The sequence below is a fragment of the Plectropomus leopardus genome, chromosome 6 (assembly GCF_008729295.1).
Source record: "Plectropomus leopardus isolate mb chromosome 6, YSFRI_Pleo_2.0, whole genome shotgun sequence".
NCBI lineage: Eukaryota > Metazoa > Chordata > Actinopteri > Perciformes > Serranidae > Plectropomus > Plectropomus leopardus.
Window position 1 is genome coordinate 9,907,194 of NC_056468.1, and position 13,329 is coordinate 9,920,522.

At 40.9% G+C, this 13,329-nt stretch overlaps 1 protein-coding gene across 2 annotated transcripts; it reads right to left on the reverse strand.

Moving 5' to 3' along the window:
- Positions 1-1,429: 1,429 nt before the first annotated feature.
- Positions 1,430-7,890, reverse strand: klhl22 (kelch-like family member 22). 2 transcript variants are annotated; one of them, XM_042488912.1, is made up of 7 exons: positions 7,150-7,890; positions 5,476-5,641; positions 5,071-5,382; positions 4,524-4,933; positions 3,277-3,469; positions 2,885-3,118; positions 1,430-2,154 (listed from the first exon to the last, which is right to left on the reverse strand). In XM_042488912.1, exons 1-7 carry the CDS (start codon positions 7,437-7,439, stop codon positions 1,813-1,815), a joined length of 1,947 nt encoding a protein of 648 aa, XP_042344846.1. In that variant the 5' UTR covers positions 7,440-7,890; the 3' UTR covers positions 1,430-1,812. The 2 variants fall into 2 exon arrangements, with proteins under 2 accessions (XP_042344846.1, XP_042344845.1); XM_042488911.1 differs by having other exon boundaries at positions 5,059-5,382.
- Between the last annotated feature and the right edge of the window lie 5,439 nt (positions 7,891-13,329).

The following is a 13,329-nucleotide window of genomic DNA, read 5'->3' on the forward strand; positions in this document are numbered from 1 at the left end:
AAGCTTCCTAAATGCTCATATTAAACAGCTTAAAAATGAGCCAAAGTAACAAGCAGAAGCATGGAGCAAAGCTCGACTCAGCTAACAGAAATCTTCCAAAACTACTCCTCGTTGTGCTCTTTGGATTCAGTAATAGAATAACTTATACAGTAGGTAAAGCTCAATGAAAGGACACAAAAGTAATTACAACAACAGTTTTGTCTTTGTCACACAAATATCATGACATTTGTAAATGATTCACAGACATGGCAATATATTACGAGCCGGGGTCTACCACCTGCAGCACCACCAGCGCCTCATCATTCAGGTACCAACACGAATCAGCTTGTTTTTTTAAAAAACACAAAATGTGTTGTCAGAGGCACAGTACCTAAGGCTCATCTCCACCCACAGAATACACCGAAACCTAAAAATACATTTCACAAAAGTTCAGGTTGTAACCACAAAAACAAGGCACAATGTTAAAATGTAACAGCTTAATTATTACTCAGTAGTTTGGATGAGAACGTAACTCAAATACAATCCCTGGAGAAAAATAATACCCACTATGGTGGAGGTGAGAACTAAATTATAATGCACTTTAATTCTAAGAAATTAAAAACTTAGCTTAAAGGTACCCACTGCTTGTAAGTCTTAACCCTATTTGAGAAGATCCTATGTCAAAAATCCCAAAAGAAAAGCCGCTCAGAGTACACCATATTAATAACTTATTGCATAATCAGTAGTCTTCACTGCTTTCTGTCACCTGAAGATATCGAGGTTCTCTCGACAGGGTTTCCGCACATTTTCATGGACAATATTTCCAAACTTTTCCATGACTTTTCAAGGACTCATAATAAAAATTCCATGTTTGAAAAGCATGCGATTGACTGTGTCTGCAGCACTTACTGGCCAGGTTACACACACATGCAGGAGAGTCTCGCTGCCGATAACATGCCACTACACTATGTCGCATAGAAACACCAACCTGTTTTAACCCTTTGAAACCTGAATCAACGTTGCTTTTCTTGAGCTGCTCTCAGGCACCTTTCACAAGTATCTGAACCTTTGAAACTGTGCAAGGTTAAAGGGGAAGGCTTAGCCAGTTTTAGTAATGGAAAACAAGAACTGCAAGTTGTCAATTTGTATAAAGCTGCAAATAAGTTGATTGAGTTAATTTGCCTTATTTGACATTGCACATCCTTTGATATAATATCACACGTCCTTCAATACAATATATCGTGTAGCCCCAATGCAGCTTACATTAAAGCTACATTATGTAGCTCTAGCTAACAGCTGATTTACCGAAAATCATTTTGCTATTATGTGGCATTACGAGGAAGGTTATCCCCAGAAGATTACTGTGACAGTTCATTTTAATTACATACAAAATTCCATGAGTTTTCCAAAACTTTCAATACTTTTAATTTTACTAATTCCATTACTTTTCCAGGCCTGGAAAATGTGATTGTTAAAATGCCATGAATTTTCCAGGTTTTCCATGACCTAACTAACCCTGTCCCAATGATAAATGATGCAGAGGCAGCTATAATGAGAGGCAATCATGAGGGATCACTGTCAAAAACACCAACATTTTAGCAGGGAGTCATGGGCAGAGTGTAATTATCTTAAGAGATATTTGAAAAGTACCCAAAAAGTCTGCAAAGGTCCTGAACCTGAATGACACTTTGGTTCAGAGGCACTCAAAGTGGTCAGCGTGCAAGAAGTGCACGATGCTCACAACCACTGCCACAAAAAAAAGTCCTCCAACATGCTGTGTAAGAAAAGTGCGTGACAGTCTCCAGTGCTCAGACGGTCAGTTCAGCAGCTGCTTCAGTCCTCACTAGAGTCCTCTGAGTTGTCAATGTCCACTTCTTCCCATGAAGCCTTGGTGCGCTGCTCCCAGCTCCTGGCCTCGGCGATCACAGCAGGGGATATGAGCACCACGCAGGCTGCCAGGCCGGAGACACGCTCCCTAAATTCCGTCTCATTCTCCCACTCGTCTGTGTCGGTGTCGTACACGTGGACGTATTTCATCCTGTTGCCTTTGTCATGAGAGCGTCCTCCCAGGACGTAGATGCGACTGTCCAGCACGGCTATGCCGGGTTCTCCATGTCCCGCGGGGAGGGGGGTCAGTAAAGACCAAGAGTTGGCTTCCGGGTGAAAGCACGCCACCTGAAAAAAAGGGAAATGAATTTCTCTCTTTTTCATCATAGTGTCGTCCAAACATTAATAACCTCTGTCAAAAGTTATTTCTCTGATTCATACTCATTCAATTAGGCAGCTGCTAGCTTTTTGGTCCACAAAGGCCTTCATCAGAGGGTCAAATCATGTTTTAGTCAATAGACTAGACATTATCATTTCATTTAGATTAATAAAACAGACAATAGTTGTTTGTGTTCTCCATTAGTTTACATTTTATGTAGTCTTGATTTTTTTTTTTCAATTCAGTTTAGTTTCAGTAAATTCAGAGAGTGTTTTTTTGGTTTGTTTCAGTTTACTTTTTATTATTTATTCTGTCTGTTTGTTTTAACTTAGTTTTTACAAGTTTAAGTATTCATTTTTTTTAATATTACAATAAGGGGTTATTTATCAGGGGCAAGATTTAAGTAAAAAGTAGGCATTACAATACAAACACAACACTTCATTCTATTTTAGCTAGTTTTGTGAGTACACAATATTGTTTCAGTAAGTTCTCATTGTAGTCTGAAGTCTAATTTTTAACTTTATCTCAGTTAAGGTTTAGTGAACTATAATAACCTTGAGACTGAGAATTTGTCACAATGCAAGAAAATCTCTGCATAAAATTGAAAATAAAAGGGGGGGGGGGGCAGACTAAGACAGACTGTAAACACAGCCTTCATATTGCTACAGTAAACGCCAGTGATGACTTGTGACATCGTACCTTCAGGACATCACGCCGATATCCACGCTCGTCATTGCTTCCACCAATAACATAAACACGTCCATTTACAGCAGTCATGCCGTGCCAAGCCCGCTCCACCGGCCCCTCTGCACATGCTGACCAATGATTGGCCACAGGGTCAAAACTGTAGGTTTCTTTGAGGTACGCCATTCCTCTGCGCCCGCACGTTATATATATTTTCCCATCCAGCACTGCTCCGGCATGGGCGTACACCTGGAGGGAAGGTTAGATTAGTGTTACAGGGCGCTGGAGGAGAGGGGAGTACTGGTATATAACAGGGAAGCCCCATCACTAACACACAGGTGGGTCTATGGCTCCACCATGTGGATGGCAGCAGTATTACATGCATTAGTTTCATGAAGTTCACGTACCTCTCTCTTCAGGGGTGATAGAAATTCCCAGGTGTTGGTGTGCGGGTCGTAGCGCTCCACTGTGTCCAGTTCATTGCTGTAGTCCCGTCCCCCGATGGCATAAATATGGCCGCCCATCACACAAACACAGTGGTCAGCATGCTGTTGCTGCAAAGGCTGGATGTTGCACCAGCTGTTGTGACGAGGGTCATATCTGGAGGGAAAAAAAAGGAGTATCAAAACAGTAAACAAAAAATCTGACTTTCAAAATTCAATCAGCAGGAAGAATATCTGCGCCCAAAGTACAGATCAAATAGAATTAAGTATGAACCAACAGGAGTATGCCACTAAAAAACAACACTTTAAATGTATTGGATCTGAAAAAAACTGTATATTAATAAGTAGATTAATAAATGAGTAGTTAGAAAATTAATTTTGAAAGTAGCCTGAATTATTTATCAAGCTAAAATGCCTCCCAGTAACTAGTTCCATTTGCTGCTTTTCTATTTGATATCAGTGTAAACAGAATTTCTTTGGACTTTGAACAGTTTGTCAGATAAAGCACGTAATCTGAGAGCATGCTGACATTTGAAACGATTGTCTGGCTGTCTCTATAGACCAGAGCCCAATCAACAAACCAAGTGGATTCATTTAGTAGCCAATATTAGCTTATGGCAAATGCACCTGTATCTGTAAATATGTCAGACTCAAACGACAAAGTAAAGGTAAGTAATAAGTGACTGCAGAAATGCCAAGGATATGATAAGAAAAACTGTTGCCATAACATATTTTGTCCACCAGAAACCACTGGCTAATGTGCTCAATGCATATTAGCCATTTGTGTTGGATTTAGTGTGATATACTGGCAGAAATAGATTATAATTATCAAGACTGTGTTTTCAGTAATGTAATTTATAATGTGTGTGGGTTTTTAATAGTAATTTATTTCCATTGTTTGTGTTTTTTCTATTGCTGCTGCCGAAAAGTCACCAAACTGACTTCCGTTGTTTTAACAATGACAGTTATCTTATCTTATTGATATAACTCCTGTGAAACGAAGTATCTACTTGTGTACTTTTGATGCCTTAAAATTGGTCATTTATATCTACGTGTGTAGGGAGTGGGTCCTCTTTCATAGAGTCCAGCATTAGCTCAAAACATCAACATAGTTTTTGTATTTAAAAAAAAAAAAAAAAAGTTGCAGATACATAATTTAAATATATCAACAGTTCAGTCTTTTAAGCTAAGTAAATGAGATGGGATCTCACCTCCAGCAGCGGGTCTCTGCACGAAATCCACTGGTGTTCTTGTCTCCTCCGATTAGGTAAACAAAGTTGTTGAGCACAGCGATGCCCTGGTTGGACATCCGGGGAGCGTGAGCCGCAGTGAGAGTCCTCCACTCCCTCCAGCTTGGGTGGAACACTTGAAACAAATGCTCGCTGTCTGTGAGGGAGCTGGAGGTGAACATCCCCCCAAAGCCCAGTATACAACGGAAGGTAGACCGTGGCTGGGTGAGAGGAGTCTGCAGGACGGGTTGCCAGATCTCCTGCTCATGGTACTTTAGGGCGGCTGACACAGAATCCTTTAGTGGACACTGGTTCAGTCTGCCGTGCAGCCTCTGCAACACTTGTTTCTCAATCAGGCAGAAACGCACAGCATCCAGCATCTTGAGGTTGTCCTTTGGGTCAAAAAGACTTAAATATTAGTTGATTGCAGGCTAAAAAGGCTTTGATAAAGTGTGAGTAAAACTAAGTGGGTATGTATAGTGTGAAATGAATAGATAAGAACAAAATGCAGACACACCTTGGGACTGACCTGCAAGTAGACCTGGTCAGTTTCCACCTGCACAGGACTGTAGTGGTAGTGAAGCGCCGCCTCGTACACTTCGTTTTCGCTGTTCACCTGAAGCTCGTCACTGCTCAGCGCACTGAAGACTTGATCTTGGGGAAGTTGCCGGTACACATCGCTGCGAGACAAAGTCTGGATGTTCCTGAGGATGTAGGAGTGGACCCTGGCGTTAAGTTGTTGCAGTCCGTACAGATCAGCCAGATCATGGACCTCTAAAATGTTGCTCTCATCCAGCCAGGAGAAAAGGAAATCGCAGCAAAAGCCGATGACAATCTCAAGCTTTAAAACACAAAAGGACACAGATTAGCTGAAGAAAAAAAAAAATGCAACAATGAACAACGTGATCTGGCAAAAGAAGAACAAAGAGCTTACCTGTACTAGCGTGGCAGCTATCAGGACTTCCTGCACGCACTCCAGGTCTAACTCGATCTCTGACGTGTAGATATAGTCGAGTATTTTTTTCATAGCCAAGTGAGATACTCCATGAATTGGGATCTCCTTCTGCTGTGTCTCTCGAAGGCCTCCAGCAAACATTCCCCTAGTGGAGAAAAGTGACACACTGTTAAATGGCTTATATCTGGCAAAGCTAGTGGCACAATGATAAAATGCATACCTCTCGCACCACAATAACTCCTGTTTCAATTCTACCTGGTTCTTTTGCTGCATGATATCCACCTCTCTTTCTCTTATTGGTTTCCTACATTTCCTTTCCTACTTTTTAAAAAATTTCTATTACTTATTCAGTCTCTCTTTCAAAGTCGCTATGGACTAAATGTTGAACGATGTTTGAGCACTGCTCGGACGGAGACGGGCAGTATTTTTTGGCTTTCATTGTATTATGCTGGGTGCTAGAATTTGCATTTTCACGATCATTGCCGATCGGAGCTGATCAGAGCCGGATTCAATACCCATGATCACTGCAGAGTGATTTGTCCCAAAAGTGCAGGCCAATTGGTACCTTTCCCATCAAATACAAAAGCAAGAACAACCACAGAGAGACACAAAATGACCGAATCAAGACATAAAACGACAAAAAGATGCATAACATTTACAAAGAGTCTACAAAGTCTTTGTCGCTTGCTCCTGTGTAGGAGAGGTGGTGGTGGCGCCTTGTGCATATCTGTGCCCAGGGGCCCACAGTCTTGCTTCAATCAAATCTTTGTTAAATATACTGTGCTTCAGTTGTTCTTCCCTTCTTCACTGATACAAAGCACACCCAACACAGTAAAAGCATCTCAGTAAAGGGATGTTAGTACCTTATCTTTACCTACTTTTAGCATTATAATGGGATTACAGGGCTTCCTACCAACAGTAGGGTTCTGGTTTACTGGCACAATTGATACCGCAAAGAATCATCTCTTTCTCCACCCGTGCACAATAAGCTACGCACCCATACAAAGTACAGTGTTTGACGTCATACTCAATACACCTATCTGTATCACTCCCCTTTGTCACGTGTATCATGCTGGCTGACCGGACCTCAGTGATTGTATCTGTGACCTACTTAATGTTTTCCCTGAAAGCTGCAGGTTAATGTGCTTAGGTCGTGATGAGAGAAGACAAGTAAACATAAATAAAGGACCAGTAAACAGAAACTACAAAGTACACAAAAAATGTGCACACCACTGCTGGTAGGATGACAATGTAGACATGCTGCAGGGGATTGAGAAAAAGGAGAAACTTTGTTTAAGCTGGACTCTGAACCGAGGCTGAGCTGTGTCTTGTGACACCTGCTCTCGATTACAATGTGCTATTTTGTATGTTTATAAAGACAGGAATTAAATACAAGTTATACCAGTTATACAGCATGACTGTGGATAAACTGAGTAACATGTAGTTACAGTCAGTGGTATGCATTAGGCACTGCTTGTCAGAGAGTACTGTTTTATCTTATTTGTTTTAGTCTAGACTTGTATCTGCATATGTGGGAAATTGAGTTAGGGTTACAGTTTGCTGATGATGTAACACACACAAAGAAACTTAAGGACATGGATTTGATTTGAAGAGAGTGAAAGCAGAACAACAAAGTGGCCTGCTGTGTTTTACCTAAAATAATCACAAGAGGCTGCCAGAAGTATACGGTGGGCTTGGATGGGTCGACCCTCCACCATCAGCACCACATCAAACAGGATGCCACTCTGTCTGAGCGCCAGCAGGCCGTCCAGCAGGCTGCGGAAATGGGCTGAACTTTTGTAGGTCTGTCGGCCCGGGCGGCCTGATGAGCAGGCGCGTCCTCCCATTGGACTCAGCTTTCCATCCTCAGCCATGGCAGGGTGTCGGTGTTCAGGCTTCATCCCTTTTGTCTGTCTGCTATTAACTGAATTATGAGTATTCATTCACATAGTTCATATAAATTTGCGCTACAACTGTTAGCTAGCGGCTAACTAAGGGTGGTTACGGTTGGAAATATCAAGTGTAACGTTAACGTTACGGATCTGTAACAACTAATGCACGCAATTCACGTCATACCCTTATCTGCAGAGCATTTAAAAGACGTGAAAGTAAATAATTACACACATACGCACTTCCGTCAACCTAGTGTTAGCTGTCACTGCGCTGTCGGCTAACGTGAAGTTAGTAAAAACACAAGCTAGCACGCTATCTGTTGGTTAGCCTGCTAACTGATGTAACACGTTACAAAAACAGCAGGCTTGACACCGTAACACCGCAAAACTCAAGCAAAGCGACTGCACGAAAATATCTTCGTGCTCGTCGAAAACAAACCGTTTTGCATCAACAGTTTGGTCACGGTGACACCAACTTCTTCGTGAAACGGCTGCACGGTCGCCTGATTTTTTTGACAGATCAAAACAAGTCTGTTTACTTTTTGGTGTCAGACGGTGAGCTCACACACCATTGGTCGCTGCCGTCGTATTGTCCCGCCTGGTTTCCAAGAACGAGCCAATCAGAGACGTCTGTCACTCTGAAGGCAAATAATGCCAGTGTCAATTTGTCTTTATCATAAGGTGTTAGAGTGCAGAATTAGCCGCACACTGTTTTCATCCCTAGCTAAATTGATATTTATTTAATTGGATGTAATAAGTATTAATTTAGACAATGTTTAGATACTGTGACTCTTTCTGTAAACACAAGAGGATGCTGTTTCCTGCTCTAAGGTCTCAAAGGCCATTTCTTATGGATGTCTGCTGTCACACTGCATTTCAAACAAACACACCAGCACCATAGGTGGAAAGTAGTCCCAAGTACATTTACTCTATACTGTGTGCAAGTAGTCAATGTTGAGGCACTGGATCTCTACTTGAGTAGACTATTTGCATTTTCTTGTGGCCCTGGAGCCTGTGCCTGATAGACTCATTCAGTAATCCATCCATGTCTGAACAAGTTAAGTTAAATAATGCATAAATATTATTGCATAAATGATTAAATATTTTTTAAAAGGAGCCTTTCTTTGTACTTCAGATACTGAAATGCATATGATAGCTAATATGTCTGTGCTTTTTTGTTTCTTAAATATTAGAATTGAACTTGTAATGGAGAACAATAGTATTGCTACTTTCTTCACCCACTTACAGGCACAGCTCCCCTATTTTAAACACAAAATGGCATTAAAAACAGTTCTGTCAGAAGTTTATTCAAACAAAAAAATACATCTTTGTCTGTAAATAATACATTTGTGTGACAAACTCAAATAAAGAGAATCAAAGAATCAAAATACAGATAAATTTGATGTTTGTCGCTGTTTGTTGTATTTATCACTTTTTCCCCTTCAATATTTGATCTCCATCCGATCAAACACTTTTCAGATTGATTTCCTGGTGTTTGATAACTGCATGAGCTGCCAGATAGATTTTCTAAGGCAGCAAGACATGATGCTCTTTTTTTATATATAAAAACTGAGGCTTCCATATTGCCTAGGTTTTACAATCTCATTCATCTTCAGCCAAGGTTTCAATTTGCATATATCATTTCATATAACATTCGGGATTTTTTCACTTCAAAAACACCGTACGAATAATCCATCACTTGATTTATTTTCCAGTCTAATATAGGCTACATTGCAGTGGAGTGCACATGGGGAAATGAAGGGGGAAAGCTCCCCTGGCTTTTTGTCTTGGATGCAGAAATGCCCTTTTCAAATAGCAAATCATAACTTTTTTCCCCTGACACATCTGTCATGTGGCTGAAGAAATGCCCTATCATAATTCCTGTCAGTAATGGAGCCTATTGCAGCTCCCTGAACAGCAAACATGCATCATTACTGATACAGTGCTGTGACTATAAAAAAGTTAATAACTATTTTGATGAGCAATTCATTGTTTGAGTCATTTTTTTAAGTGAAAGCTCCAGACATTTCCTGTTTTCCTTTCTGTGTCTTATGCCATAAATATCTCTAGATTTTGGAGAGTTGGTCAGACAGAAGCGATTTGATGACATCACCTCTGGCTTTAGGAAATTGTGATGGGCATTTTTCACCTTTTTCTGACATTGTATCGACCAAATTATTAATTGGTTAATGGGAAAAAAAGTCATTTGCAGATGAATCAATAATGAAAGTTCCCCCCAAAATATATCAGTCATCAGTCACAGACAATAAATGTAATGATGAAATTCATGGATATATGACTTAACAGGTGTCAGGAGGCCCCTTGGCCTTTACTTGCAAAATTGCGCAGAAATTATGCCCAAACAGGGAAGAGACTAAAAATATCCACAAAAAGATGCAAAAAGACCACAAATAGATGCAAAGGATCTCCAAAGACACACAAAACAATAGCAGTGAGTCACAGAATGAGTACAAGGCAATACAAATTGGCCAAAAAGACAAATTACCTCAAAGAGGCACAAAATAACTTCAAAGAGACCAAAGCAACTACAAAAAGACACAAAACAACAACAAGGAGAAACACCATGACCCCAGAAATGTAAAGGAACTGCAAAGAGACACAAAATAATTACAAAAACTGGCAGAACTACCACAAAGGGACACAAAACAACCAGATGGAGACACAAAACAACCACAGGGAGACACATAATGACTACGAAGGAGCACAAAATTACTTCGAAGAGACCAAAGCGTCTATTAAAAGACAGAAAAAAAAGACAAGGAGACACAAAATGACTACAAAGAGACACAAAACAACAAACAGATGCATAACAACTACAAAGAGACACAAAGCCACCACAAAGTCTGGGTGTCATGCTCCTGTGTCGCGGGGTGGTGGGGCCCCTTTCATATCTGTGCCCACTGTCTCATAATCCGCCCATGCTGAAAGTGTTAGTACCTTTTTATTTGTCCTTTTTAAAAAAATTTTTACTCAGTAGTAAAATCTTGATTACTGACTTTTATTGGGAGAATGTTATTCTCCTAAAAATGCTTTTATTTTCTAGCAAGATGTCGAACCTTCAAAACAGTGAACATCACACACAGATGCATGCCTCACTTTTTAAAATGCTCCACATGAATTTAGAATAACCTTTACACATTACTGCTGATTAGGGCCACATAATCACAGGTACACAAGTGACAGAGTTTGGGATTGTGTTGGTGCTCTCGCTGTTGTGACGTCAGTGGCTGGAAGCATCGTGATTGTTTGTGTCGGACCTTCTTGAAGGTCACAGAGAGCCTGATTTTACCGTTATTTAGAGTAAAGCATTCCAGTACATTAGCAGTGGACCGTCTCATCTCATCAAGCAAGGGCTGTGCAGCGGGAGCACCACAGTCTGCAGGAAGAACTGACAAAGGAATGAAAACAAAGTGGGCTGCATTTACAGAATTAACTGTCAATCCATACTACAAAAAGGCATGGTGGCTGCAGCGGTTAGCAAGACATGAAATAGTCAATCTTGAGCTTTTACGAGCATCCCTGTTACACAGATCCTGTAATTGTTAAGACATTTGACCTCCATTCAGTTCTGGAGACCACCTCTGTGCCATTAGTGGCCATCTTATGATGGAAAGAGTTAGAGAGTAGTTAGGGCACAATAGGCTCAAACAAATGCAGAGCAGCAGGTTGCTGGAAAAACACAATCGTCCCAGCCATGCTCCACAGCATGTCTCCCCTCTGCTGTACGATAAGAAACTGGTAGACCAGAGGACAATACAACTGATTAGTTTGGGACAACACAGCTCCAGTGGTGCCATTCATTCTGCTCGTATCCCACCTAACATGGTTTCCATGCCAACTACCTGCCACTTTCAGTGTGGCATCGTAGATTAAACAAGAAAAGTATGGCACACACACACACAAAAAAAACTGTACCATCATTGTTACTTGCAGACTTGACTTGAATCTGTGCTTGGCGTGTAAAAGCTGAAATCTTAATGAAGGGCCATTCTATACACAATATGTTCTTCAGATCATTTGTAAGTTTTACCACAGAGTCAACAGTGAGGCAGAAACTGCAAAGTGTGCATGTCAAAATTAAAAATAGGACAGTTCATAAAGGAAAGGGAGCAGTGTGAAATGAACTGTGTCTATACCCACTCCCCGCTCTGTGATTCATACGTTGAATGGAGGGCTGTGAAGTGACTGAGGTGCAGCCCTGGCAGGTGCAATTTTGCTGGGGCTGCTCGGTGATTGTGAGGCGAGCAATCAATTTTCCCCTGCACCAAAATCCTGTAACACAACAACTTCCAGCACTGCTGTTTGATGAAGCCTGCCAACCGTCTTAGTACGACAGCCACTGGGTGATACATAATGCTCCTGAAATTATAAACAGTGGGGGGTCATTTACACTGCCACAGGATTTGGACAGATCTGTCTCAGTATATTTTCTTTGTGGTTATGAATCATTTTGTGAGAAACTGCGATTGCAAGCCGCAGTGGGATTGTTTGGAGAAAAAAAGCAATTTTTAGCCTGTATTGAGCAAAGAATCCTAATAATTGAAATTACGTGGGAAACTATTGACATTTATTGTTTGACCATAATGGTCAAGCTGAAGGCCTGGGAGCTGCCATTGTTATTTCTTTCCTTGGTTTGCCCCTCTCCGAGGTTGGAGTCATTGGTCTTGGAAAAGCTGGAAGACTCACTGGGGACTTAGAGAAAACAAACCAATGTTGCTGAAATATTTAAGCATCCCAACAGTATGTGCTGCTCTACAGGAATCAAGGATTGTCAGTTTGTATTAATATTAAGAAGAAAACATGGAGTAGGGGAGACAGGGGATGGATGTAACATCTTTGATATTGCTGTCTGTATGATGGAGCTCTTTTAAGCCAGTGTGTTTAAACTGTGGTACAAACTAGAGACACGTGTCTGCTATTACATAGAGTAGCTTTTATCTCTGTAAAACAAACAGAAAATGCATGGTTTGGTCTCAAAAACACAAGGAGTGCAATGTCACAATTCACATCAGGGTTGGTTGTAACCATAGACTGTATAAAATTTGGATATAGCTACCGAGACGTCACCTATTGATTTGTTTGCTCATATTATGAACTATGAATGAGTTTAGCATTGCGGCCGTCGCCATCTTGGTTTTTTGGAGTGGAGGTGACCTTGTTTGAAAGAGAGGGTGGAGCTGTGGAGGTACGAGGGGTGGATCTGACTCAGAGAACTCTGGCAGTGCCATTCGGACAGCCTGTCACTCAAGCCCTTAAATTTACATAACTTTGGGCCTTAATCAATTGTGAGCAGGAAGTAGGCACCATACAGTGAAAATGAAGGCCGAGAAAACTGAGATTGAACAATGAAGCTAAGTAACGCTGATCAAACATAAACCATGATTCTGTTACTGAGTTGCCCGTTTCTTGCCTCAAACGTTTTCAGAAAGTATTTTACCTTACCATTTAACAGTAATACGAGATTGTTTCTTGATGGCCAGCTAACATTGTTTCACACGAACGAGTTCACATTGCATCACCCACCAATGGGAACGTTTATTTGTCTGGTCCAATGCAGTGCATTCTGGTATGTGTAGGTTTTTCTACCTCTTTTTCTCCTGAAAGAATTCTTTTCCCCTATTTCCTCTGGTCATGCAGCAACAAATTTCAAAAATGATTGTGTCTTTCAACTGCAAAGACTTCTTAGTTTTATTAAGATGCCATCTATCCAGCAGATAAAAACTTACATTTTCAGAATCTAACTACAAAGTAGGCAATGCCATCACAAAAAGTAAGAAGGAAAAAAGTAAATAACTTTTTTACCTTTGAAACTTTATGTCTGCTGGGGTGCGTGGTGACTCAGTGGATAGAATGGGCGCCCCATGTTTAGAGGCTGTGTCCTCACTGTAGTGGCCGCGGGTTTGATTCCAGCCTTGGACCA

Bases quoted from the DNA above. Each gene is read 5' to 3' on its own strand.
- klhl22 (XM_042488911.1), bottom strand. From the start codon at position 7,439: ATGAATACTCATAATTCAGTTAATAGCAGACAGACAAAAGGGATGAAG. The intron at 5,383-5,475 runs GTAAGCTCTTTG...TGTGTTTTAAAG, and splicing joins TAGCTGCCACGCTAGTACAG to CTTGAGATTGTCATCGGCTT. The intron at 3,119-3,276 runs GTACGTGAACTT...CCTTCCCTCCAG, and splicing joins TATCACCCCTGAAGAGAGAG to GTGTACGCCCATGCCGGAGC.